The sequence below is a fragment of the Papaver somniferum genome, chromosome 4 (assembly GCF_003573695.1).
Source record: "Papaver somniferum cultivar HN1 chromosome 4, ASM357369v1, whole genome shotgun sequence".
Lineage (NCBI taxonomy): Eukaryota > Viridiplantae > Streptophyta > Magnoliopsida > Ranunculales > Papaveraceae > Papaver > Papaver somniferum.
In genome coordinates this window covers 45,682,292-45,694,095 of record NC_039361.1, presented here as the reverse complement: position 1 = coordinate 45,694,095, position 11,804 = coordinate 45,682,292, and the positions used below count along the sequence as shown (strand labels likewise).

Genomic DNA, 11,804 nt, shown 5'->3' with positions numbered 1-11,804 from the left:
TTTGAACATGTGCTAAACTCTAATATTTTATTGTTCAAGTACATTCCTTTATTACTCAAGGCAAGATCCTTAAACCGATTTTTCAACATCTATTTAGGTAATGAAATTATATCCTAGAGGTTTGCATGTTTTTAGTTATCATATTAGTAAAGTACATGCATGTGTGCTCAAATATCAGTTGTCAACTACGAGTGACATCATTTTATTGGTTGGGATACAATGGGTATTACTATTTTTAGAACTAATTCTATATTTTATATCTTAAGGATTTTCGAAATTAGTTGATCTTGTTTTCTAAACAAGCCTTGGTCATAACATTAAAAATAGTGGAGCCATTATTCTTACAAACTTTCATTGTGTGCAAAGAAAATTTGCCATAGCCATGGCCATATCGTCGTGGGATTTACTCTACTTCTTATCCCTGACCATGTTGCCACCGAACGCTATTTGCCATAACCACAATCACGGTGTCGTGGCCTCTACTGCATGACTGCGGCTATGGCTTTTTTTGCGCCTCTACCATTTTTTCCATAGACACTACTCCATGGCCTCCATTGCCTCATCCATGATCACGGTATCATGGCCAAGGCCGCAGTTGCCTCGACATCTCTGAGTATCGGTTTACTCATAGGAACAATGTGGTTCATTCTTAGATTCACTAAATATGAGTTATTTAGATAATCAATGTCACTCTACTGAGATGTGACACTAGTCAGCCTATTCTGCGCTGACACTTGGTTAAAGCACATCATAACCGTGGCTTGACCAAGAAAAGAGGTAGTCCATGACTCCATTAATTCTTACGAAACATTAAAACATGTCACATGAAGGGATTCTTCATGAGGTGTTAATCTGGTGGTTTATAGAAATATGCGATGTAACAACATCCCATGTAAGAAAGTGACAAGTAGTGGGAAATATGCGATGTAACAACATCCCATGTAAGGAAGTGACAAGTAGTGGTGACCGCTAAGAGTAGTCGAAGAGGTGACAAAGTGTTGGTACAGAAGTTTCCAGAGAATTCTCTAACAAGTGAGCATGACTTTACCATTGCCTCCAGGATCTCTATCTCTTCAGGACCTCTAATATTTACGAGGAAAACAGTCTGTGTCCATAACAACTACAAATAGACTCCTTCATCTATTTAGAAATCAGAACAGAACAAGGTCATCATTCTGAAATATTTTTTTTTCCGTAGTTCTACAACCTTACACATACAATGCATCGCTATTGATTTCCTCAACTTTCTCTGCTTCCCTCCTCTAAGATCAACCCATCTTCTCTCTTTATGATCGAAGCAGGACGTGAACGGTCGTTGTCTTGGTTTAGAATCGTCCTATATGATTTTGATTTTCGAACCTATAAAAAGTAGCTCGACGGTGCATTGTTTTACATATGATCAATTTTTAGGTAACACTTGTTGATTTCATGGACGGAATTTGAAATTATAACCACATGTAGTTATGTAACAAACCCTTCGAATGTCACGCATCCATTCAAGCTAAAATACCTTCAAAATCGAAAGGGCAAAGAAAAGGGATGGGAGTGACAGAAAAAGGAAGTGAAGGCGAATGAGGATAAAAACGTTTTTCCTGTGAGTTTATACCCATAATATGAAAACTGAGTTTCTGTACCGCTCAAAGTTGACCTTGAACATACGGAAAGTCAACTTCCTTATTTTACTGTTTGAAAGGTACTCGGTTTACATCTATTTAGGCCAAGCGAAACTTGGACGCTGCATTGGTTGCAATGCTCCTCTCGTTTTGCTTGGATATAATCTAAGTTATAGCCAAACAAAATATCCAACCATAGTGCTTGGCCTAAGGGAAATTCTAAGATGATAAACGGAATTGGAATTTAACCAAGCCATGTGGATGGACAATCCTTTTTTGGCCATGCTAAAAGGCGCTGAGCGACGCACTATTAGACACATTACAGAAATTTGGCAGGCGACACAAGATCTGTAGCTCAGCTACACAGCATATGTCGCCAGCAACAGATGTTGGTCACACGACCAAACTTCTGTTGCCGACAGCTCTTTTTTGAATTTCCTATAAATTCAATTCATTTCAACATTTCACCACCTCTCCACTTTCTACTACTTTCAAATTTTCTTCGCAAATTTTTTCAATTTCTTTTAGTTTACAAAAATAAGGAGAATATGTAAATGAGGTACAAAGAATAAAATAGAAGTACAAAATTGAAAAACAAGATCGTGTGTATAAAAGCCTCAGGCTAGAGAGGCAAAAAAATCTCTAATTATGGGATACAAGTCTAAAGCACAAAGGCCTAGAGTCTCAAGCATTTGTTTAGGCTTTTCGCCGTTTTCAAAGAGGACTCCCGTTATGATGGAATTTCGGGATTCAAGTAAACTGAGGCAAAATTTCAAACACTTGATCATCTTCATTCACATTAAAATCACACGTACTACTATTTTGACACGAAACAAATTTAACGGTAACAGGGACACACTGATTATTTATTTTTCTTTTTCTTCTTTTAGTTTTTCTATAGAGCACAACAAGGTATAATGAAATTCTACTTGGTGTACACAAGATACTTCAGAGAGATAACTTTCTCCACCACCATACTGAACATACCCATCTACCACCAGTCTCCACCACACCATTCCAGAGGTCTCTTTTACTTGGAAGGGACACTGGATCACAAAATCACAGACTCGATAGTTGACAAAAAAAAAGTGAAGTTTAGGAAAACTGCAGGTTTTAGTAAAGAAAGTGTCTATGTTTCTGGAATATTACCCTTTTTTGCCAGCTCTCTCCTTCTCCATATGCCAAAAAAGGCTACCATCGTAAGCAGCTCGAACAGTTTCCTTATGAAGTAACCCATTCTTGTCCTTGCCGAGTACGTAGAGAATTTTCCATTCTGAATAGGCTGCCACCCTGCAACCATATAAAAATAACTTTTTTGTTAATGTCATGTGATGTAATCGAGAAGCGTAATAAACTAAGACAGATGGTTTAAAAAAATTACCATCCTCCATAGTCTTTAGGAACTCGGTTGGCTTTCAGAAGTTCCGATAATTCATCTTCTGTTAAAGCATTTGCATTAGTTTTTGAATGCTTCTGAAAAAGCTCTTCAAATCTTGACGCGACAAACCTACAAAGAAAGGAAGAAAAATTTGAATGATGGGAAAAGCAAAGTCAAGCAAGGTGTACCACACTATTGTGAATTTTTTTTAATGTCATAAGTTTTAGACCTCGAGAATAATGATGACCAAAACAGTTGGACCAATTCAGTAAATAATACTATTTCAATTCTTAGCTCAAATCTAATTCCAGGACTCTAAAGGTAAGAACAAAACCTGGAAATTGAGTTCAGGCTCCAGATGGCCCTGATACTTCAGCTACTAAATTTTGTGTAGTAGAAATCACCGTACCGAAAAGGAAAAGAAACATGTTTGTTTTGCGGACATAGAAATGGAAAAGAAACATGTTTGTGCTGGCCATCATTCCAAGCAATAGAAATCAGCATACCAAAACTGTAACTCAGTCAAATTTTCGGCATTTACCTTCCCTCGGTGTCATATACTCCAGAGTCGCTGGTATGTTTACTTTTGGCAATGTTTTGTACCACAATTGGGAAAAGGGGATTAGGAAATTTACCCTGCAATGTTAAGAATCAACCGATAAGATTAACAATGGACAGATTGAACTTATCAATGCATACATAAGAAACTTAACAAGCTTATCATTCCAAAGGCATTCCATCTGAAGTGCATAATTAGCACTAGACAAAAAAATGTAGAAGAAATTTGGTAGCTTATGCATCCTAAAAGCCTCTTCTGTCAACCCAGTAACCCACCACTAAATGGGCCTTGACCAAGTGATCTATGAGGGGAGAAAACCTAAAAGAATGACAAAGTCGCAAATATCAATAATTTCAAACAGACTAGTTTTCGCTCTGTTCTGATCACCACTCAAATGGTTAAATGCATGATCCGAGATAAATCTGATAATCCGAAATAAACGTGTATATGTATCTTCAGCTAATAATCATACACAAGGTACAAGGCAAAAGAGACACATTCTTGTACTCATTCAGTATCAATTTTTCCAATGAAAGAAGACAACTATGCTTGTTGGTGTGTGAATATACAAGCAACAAGAAATTCTTCACATGGAAACGGCACGACAATACAAATGTCTATTGAGCAAATGTCTTAATTCCGTGTTGATTGGTAGTACTTGTGCATCTAAATCTCACTATTATGAAACTGACTTTCCGCAACAAGTATAAATGGGAGTAACCCATCCAGACTATCCATTTACCTAGTGTGCCAATATGACAAAAGACCAAAATTCTCTGCGCTGGCTCATTTGAAGCCACTAATTTCTTTCCATTTTATCCTCGAAATAAAGTCCACAAAAATTCCTCAGTGTGAATAGAATCGATCTCAAATTACATGAGTTTTCTGATATTTTTTTATCTCTAAAGTTTACATCTAGAATAATACTCACTTTCAAAAGGAATTCGAAACCAAAAAACTTTCTCAAAGAAACAACAGAAGAAGTTTAACTACTTAGAGTGCTTCTCAAGCATAAATCTCATACCACAAGCACAAACACTGGTCTAATCATTATTTAAGGATATAAACAAATATTAAGCTCGGCAATATAATATTGTGACGACCCTAACAACATTTGTCTTACGTAAAACATGAATCGAGTGATAGGCCTTCAGAGATACTAATAAACTTACATGTCTAGTACACTGTTGTTCTCAGCAAGGCATAAACTGCATATCATTCAAGTCATAGAAATCATCTTCTTGTTATCAGGCAAAAGGTTGCCTTGAAGGGGATAGTAAAGAGTTTTAACCCTCTATTCACAGTCTAGTAAAGCTACAACAAAATTTAATCTAGTTAATGCGTACTAAACGCGTAACTTAGTCCATTTTTTTTCTTGATCGAGAACTTAGATGATCTTAACTAAAATCAAACTATGAGGGATTTCTGAATTAGTTTCCTCTCTACAGATGAATTCACACAAAGGCCTACTAAATCAATGGCAAAATCAAGGTTTTAGAATTACAAACTTGATATAGTCCAACAATTTATACTACAAACCAGATTAAGCCGTAGGAATGTATAAAAACTCTTATCAGGCATGCACAATCCAAAAAATTCTAAAAAGAAAAAACAAAAACTAAGTGATTTTTAAGGTTGAAAGAACTTGCCGGACGAGTTTTTCCACTGAGACCCATGTTGATGAAAATAGATGCAAGAGTTGATAAGCCTAAACCACATCCAATTGCGCGAAACCCTAATAATCCATCATTGAAGTATTACATTACCTGATTTCTATCGAATAATTGAAAAAATATCAAACAAAATGTAAAATAATTAAAAAATAAACCTTGAAATGTTTCCCATGGATAAATGACACCATCTTTGTTCCTATCGAAAAACGCTACATGCTTCTGAAGAACACTCTGGTTATTATCGTTCATAATGGATTCTTCTTTGCTCTGGTCATTAGAAGCAATTGCAGAAGACACGGCCATTGAAGCAAGTAATGAGAAAAACAACAAAGAAATAAATGTTTTTCTGCTAGTTTGAGTAAACATTTTATACCCAGAAAAAAAAGTTACACCCAGAAAGAATATGTTGTTTGCTTTCTTTATTGAGTGTAGCTTATTCTCAACCAATCTAGTGTTTACACAAATGATTTACTGTAGGGTATTACTTATAATCTCTGAGAGCCTGAGTTAATTCTTTGAGGTTTTTCTGGAACAGATAACAACAGAATATGAGAAGGCCACGTTAATTGTGGCTTTACGCAACTAATGCTTATGCTGTCCGTCAAGAATTGGCATATTCACCACCGCTTTTAAGAAGACAATCTTGCCCCACGTATACATCCGTATCGCATACTTGCCAGAAAAGAAGCATCACTTTTCCTTTTGTAGAGAGTCGCGACATGCAAAATGAGAAATTGGGTTTCGTTCAGGTATCTAACTTAATGCATTGCGTTAGTTTAGGATCGATCTAGCACCAATTATTGCTCCACAATCGTGTGCTCTTGCCAACAATTATTGCATTGCGTTGATTTGATCTAATAGCGTGTGCTCTCCATACCATTTTTTATTTTGAAAATATCTTAACAATAATTACTGCTCCATAGTCGTGTGCTCTTGCCTTTCGGAATATTTTTGTGTTGCCAAATTGCTCCATAGGCGTGTGCTCTTGCCTTTTGGAATATTTTTTCTAAAGATACTTTGTTTGTCCGGTTTGGGTCTAGTTGCGGAATTTATCAACCTTCAGATTATTATTGTCAAAGGACAATATCCTATGCTAAACCCGGGGCACCCTTAGAAATGCATGGCCGGAGCTTCGGAAAGCAGGTATTCAGCCACTTAACAACCCAAAAGTTTCAAGAGGAATTGGGTTAATTGCCGAAATATTTTTAAAACATGATTCTAATGGACGAGTAAAAATTAGTATGGTAAAATGGACACAAAAAAAACAAGAATGAATCTGGATTTATCTTGGCTTAAACTTAAAAAATAGCGAGGGTGAAACTGAATGCATCCTGATGTAAATTGAAAAAAAAAATTGAAAATGGATAGGATGAAACTGTTTACATCCTTACTATTTTTACATTCTCGTCCATTTAAACAACATCACATTTTACATGTCTTTGTCGCCTAGGAATTGTCGTTATTAGGTCAATTGACCAATTTTGTGAAGTTTCAAATATAAGATTTCTACAAAACTGTTACTACCACTTTTATCATTTTAGCACCATGTAACAAACTCACAAGCTCCAAGGTTGTCTTCTTTTCCAGTAGTTTACCTCCGCCCAATAATTCTTTTGACAATGACAAGTCCTCTGTCGGTTTTAAATGCACTTAATTACTTGTTTCATGAATGCAAGTAAAAGAGAGATGATTACACAAAACTTGCCTGTTACAAAAGGAAAAAAAAGAAAGAAAAGAAAATAGACAAAAAAAGGAAAAGAAAATAGACAAAAAAAGGAAAAGAAAATAGACAACCGCGCAAAACAGAATAGGTTGAAGCCGTCTGCTTTCAAACTTTTTCTTTATAACAAATCAGTTTGCAGTTGCAGGAAATGAGATTTCGATTTATTAGTAACAAAGCATCATCTAATTAAGGAAAAGCGTGTGTTGGATTACCAACAAAGAGTATAAAGGCAACAATTCTAGAGTTATACAATCCCTTGTGAAGCCAACAGGAATGGACCCAGGTCAGGCAGTTGATACAGACACGTAAAAGAAACTGAAAATAGACTAGGAAGACTTTTGCTTTAGCAGCTGTTTTACATAATTAATACAGGATTTATTATAACCTTCGGGGGTAAATGATATAATTATATTGTGACTATACATATTACAGGTTCTTAATTACTTACTCTTTCATCTAAAACTACTCAGAGTATGGAACACCTCAACACTAGGCCTTTTTGATCCGCCCTTCCTTCTTCATTCCCTGCACAGACGAGATACACAGCATTATAGATATCTCCCAATCTTCGATACAACAACTACTAGAATGAGTTTCCATTAGAACTACTGTACTATGAGTTGATCTCCAAAAATAAAAAAGTGATTATAAAGGTTATGGACCATTGGGCTAGAGATTTCTTATTATTTTTGACTAACTAGACCACTAAGTTATTGCAAGAAAGGATATTATCGGTCTCTTAGAGCTTATAGACAAACTTCTAACAAATTAATGTACACTTTACCTTCAAGAGGTTGTGAAAGCTTACGGTTCTGAGGAGACGCCATTTCTTTCTTCAACTGGGTCAGTACATTCTCCATGGTGCACTCTCTATGCCAATCCGACAGCATGGGGAACAACCTAGGCTCCACCTGGTGTGGAGAAATTGTAATAAATTAATGAGTAAGTAACAAACAACCTCAGGCAAACACTTAAGACATGTATTAGCCCAGATTACATACCATTCCAGTTTCTTGGTTCACACAGTTCATGTTTATCCTCGATTGAAACCTAACGGTTGGTGGATTATCTGGATAGTCTTTGTCACAGAATAATTTCAACTGGTAGATACGCCCCTCGTGAACAGTCTAGAAAAAGGCACCAGAAGCAAGTACGATAAATAGTTTATAAGGTTTAAATATGCGAAGATCCATGAGACACGAAAGAAATAATTTTCAAAGGACTGCATGCAGTACATTCTGTGAGTAGATATCATGTGCGCTGTCTTGTATACTTAGGAAGTCTGACATGAGACAGTATAACATAGAATAACTGCTCCTAACTATTTGCAAGAGTGGGAGTAAAATGTCAAAAGAGAATGCACAGGTTATTATGGCTACCTGTGACTTGCTGAATTAGTATATGCCCCTAAGTACTACCAGTTAAAATAACTTGACATCATAAAGAGAATGTTGAAATTAGTTTTGAACACATTGTTTAATCATTTCTCTGAATTGAAAATGTAGAAGTTTGCTAGAAGGAGTCTTCACAACAATTTTCAATATTTGGCACTAAATATATATTTTTCATTAGGCACGTAATAAAGCCACACTACACACAATATGCTGCAAAACTGGATGTTAACATTCTGCCATTAGACTGCTCGTAGGTGCGGGTGTAATAGCTACAAAGATGTACTTTAAGGGGTTTTTTCTACCTAAATTCAGCAAAAGAATATTCCCCTCTTATAGAAAAAATAAAATGTAAGAAAAGCCTACACCGGGAGGGCCAATGATGGTCCCAGTCCATGAACGCATGAGTACATCATCAGCATCATCCATTCCATAGCTGACGGTTCCATCTCCAATTCCTTTCTCTCCTCTCTCTAGTTCCTCCAACAACCTAAAGTTTCTAGGCACTGAAACATGACCACCAGAAGAGTAAAGTTAGTCCGAAACCCGTCTTTGAAGGACATCAAAATGCAGATAAAGGGAACTGGTATAGACACATCGTTTCAGCATGAAAAACACTTACTAAAGTTTAGCATCCTTGTGAAATAAACTATCGAGTGAACAGAAACTTTAGTTTATCATCCAAGACTATCGAGTAACTCGTCCGACTATAACTTTTGATCAATTAATTCTTCTTTCAGAATCAACAAGCAATAGATGTTTGCTTTATTAGAAGTCCTATGATGCTATCAGTTTGACACAACTAAAATTTGATACAATAGGCAACATAGTGGTCACCTTTTTAAAGCTTCAGGTGAAGGTGTTGCTTAATTCTTTTAGTTGAAATTCTTGCGCACAGATACCATATGCACATCCACTATTACTATGTCATAGGATGGTTAAACAAAGTATGACGCACCTCAGCATACCAAAAAAAAAAAGTTTATACGGTCAAACACTGGAATCCTCAACAGCTTTTCCATATAATTGCATTTTTATAGCTAAGTTCACCCATTCCTTGCATTTACCCTATTTAGCAGTACGGGTCATACGCAACCAGTCCACTTCAGATGAGTACCATACCCAGTCCTGTAAATAGTGCTCAACCTTAACTACTAAGCCAGAAGTCATATGTTTCTTCAAAATAAACTGCCAAACCCTTAGACATCCAGAAGAATCACATGGATCAATGTTTCATCATACACGTTATATCTAGCCAGTTATCGAATCACTCCCACTATCCACATAATATAGTTCCTTAATCCTTGTATACGAAACAAGTGAACGAACAAACTGTGACACCACAAAGAGAGCGCAAGTTCAACACACAACACCTCCACCATTCTAATTGCATGTCACACTAATATACACAGGAAAATCCAGCTAAGTTCTCGATACCAATCATATGCAACCCGATTCTATTTTCGGCACACATCACTTCACTTGCCTAAAAAAGTTAGTAAACCTACGAAATTGAAGTAAGATTCAGTAAACCCAAGATAGTAATCTATATTAATAAACAAAACATCCCCAAAGAAACAAAATTTTAACCTCTCATTTCAACATGAATTCAAATCTCCCAAACCCTAAAAAATTACAAAATTCCCAGAAAATGATAACAAAATAGCACAATTCGAGCATGCAATAAACAAAATAAGCATTTAGTAGTAGATCAAATAAATGACAAATAGATGAAACAATATAAGAGATTTTAGCTGATCTTGACAACTGATAGTGATCCTGAACTGTAAACACTTACCAACAACCTTAGCAGCTTCAGAGCCCATGCTTTTAGTAATTAATGTACAGAGTTACACCAACTTTAAGGTTTCTTTGTCTGGACAAAATGAAGAAATGGAGAATTTCGGGTGGGGGAGAAGGAGCGTTGAGGAGCAGTTGAGAAGTGGGGAGGATGGATTAACAAGTACTGAGAGAAGGAGAGAAGAATGCCTTTGATAAAAGCAGTGTGTATAAGAAGTAGCTTTTTCCACTTTATGTGTAACATCAACATCAAACTTTGATGTATCAAGTATTAAGATGATGCCACGTATATGCTAAGTGAGTGTCAAAGTTGCTTCTTTTCATTCTCTTTCAGTCAAATTCTTTTTTTTTTCTTTTTCTTTTTTTTCATTGTCATGATCGGACATTTTTGTTACCCGGTGTAAAGAGATGAACTCTGATTGATTTTAGTAATTTTGATTTGATAATTTATGTTAGAGAGAATACAGAAGATTTGCAGGTATTTTAAGCTTTACTAGAGGGCAGCAGAAGTAGTAACTTTCGAGAAAAAAAAGAAAGTATTTGTTTTAGAGGACCGGAAACCACATTGCAGTAAGGACAGATAGTGTCTAGCAACCCAGGCCCTTGGAGCCTGTTCATGTTATACAGTGATTTTTGTAATTTGCAGACATGATTGGGTAGTAATTTCTCTGCATACGTAATCATGTGGTTGAACCATAAACACTTCCTGTGACAAATTGCCATGTAAGAAAGCATTCTTAACATTAAGTTACCTAATTTGCCAACCTGTGGAGAATGAAATGGAAATGATCATTCCGACTGTTGTGGGTTTGACAACAAGACTGAGTGTGTCTTGATAATCAATACCTTCAACCTGGTTATACCCCTTAACAACCAATATGGCCTTGTGTCTTTCAATGGTTCCATCTGCATTTCTTTTGATTCTAAAAATTCACTTGCAACCAGTGATATTTTCACTTGAAACTGCAAGAACCAACTTCCAAGTGTCATTCTGCAATAGTGCATTTATCTCTTCATCTATAGTTGCTCTCTACTTTGGCTCTTTACAAGCTTCAAAATAGCATGTTGGAACTGTAATATCTTCACAACATTCTGAACCTCAAAAGCATATATTTTGGGTTTGAAAATTTCTTGTTTTCCCCTTGTTGTCATTGAATGATCATTAGTGATAGGCGTCGAAGGAGGAGGAGATGATTGCACTGATGGAGATATATTAGAGTCAGACAAAGAAAAATCCACTTTGTTTGAAATGGTAGTAGGAGAAGTATTTGAGGGTAAAATGGTCATAGTAGGTATAATTGCGTTTGTAGACTGGAATAGTGAGCATATGGAAAATATGTCTCATCAAACTTCACATCTCTTGAAATGATTATCTTGTTTGTTAAAGGGTTGAAGCATCAGTATCCCTTGTGCATGTGACTATACCCAAAAAATATGTATTTTACAAACCTTGATTCTAATTTATGAGCATTAAAAGGTTTGAAACAAGGATAACAAGCACAACCAAAAGTGTGCAGAAACTTATAATCAGGTTTTAGTTGAAACAGAGTTTCTAAAGGAAAAAATTGGTGTAATGTTGGTGTTGGTAGCTTGTTGATAAGAAAATTTGCAGTTTCAAATGCATATGACCAATGAGATAATGGTAAGGAAGCATGAGAAAGTAAATC

The 11,804-nt window shown here is 36.0% G+C and overlaps 2 protein-coding genes across 2 annotated transcripts; both read right to left on the bottom strand.

Annotated features, from left to right (window-relative positions):
• Positions 1–2,373: 2,373 nt before the first annotated feature.
• On the bottom strand, positions 2,374–5,803 carry LOC113275350 (probable peroxygenase 4). The gene is made up of 6 exons (XM_026524830.1): positions 5,379–5,803; positions 5,200–5,285; positions 3,533–3,627; positions 2,995–3,120; positions 2,763–2,903; positions 2,374–2,659 (listed from the first exon to the last, which is right to left on the bottom strand). Exons 1-6 carry the CDS (start codon positions 5,587–5,589, stop codon positions 2,644–2,646), a joined length of 675 nt encoding a protein of 224 aa, XP_026380615.1. The 5' UTR covers positions 5,590–5,803; the 3' UTR covers positions 2,374–2,643.
• A 1,309-nt stretch (positions 5,804–7,112) lies between these two features.
• Positions 7,113–10,315, bottom strand: LOC113275349 (ubiquitin-conjugating enzyme E2 variant 1B-like). Its single transcript, XM_026524829.1, has 5 exons — positions 10,136–10,315; positions 8,704–8,843; positions 7,948–8,073; positions 7,731–7,857; positions 7,113–7,471 (listed from the first exon to the last, which is right to left on the bottom strand). The coding sequence occupies exons 1-5, from the start codon at positions 10,161–10,163 to the stop codon at positions 7,413–7,415; spliced, it is 480 nt and encodes a 159-aa protein (XP_026380614.1). The 5' UTR covers positions 10,164–10,315; the 3' UTR covers positions 7,113–7,412.
• Between the last annotated feature and the right edge of the window lie 1,489 nt (positions 10,316–11,804).

Coding starts and splice junctions, on each gene's coding strand:
- LOC113275349 (XM_026524829.1), bottom strand. CDS start 10,163: ATGGGCTCTGAAGCTGCTAAGGTTGTTG. Junction 8,844..10,135: donor TGAAGCTGCTAAGGTTGTTG/GTAAGTGTTTAC, acceptor GTCATGTTTCAG/TGCCTAGAAACTTTAGGTTG. Junction 8,074..8,703: donor CCATCATTGGCCCTCCCGGT/GTAGGCTTTTCT, acceptor GCCTTTTTCTAG/ACTGTTCACGAGGGGCGTAT.
- LOC113275350 (XM_026524830.1), bottom strand. CDS start 5,589: ATGTTTACTCAAACTAGCAGAAAAACATTTATTTCTTTGTTGTTTTTC. Junction 3,628..5,199: donor TCAGTGGAAAAACTCGTCCG/GCAAGTTCTTTC, acceptor TTAACATTGCAG/GGTAAATTTCCTAATCCCCT. Junction 2,904..2,994: donor CCTAAAGACTATGGAGGATG/GTAATTTTTTTA, acceptor ATATGGTTGCAG/GGTGGCAGCCTATTCAGAAT.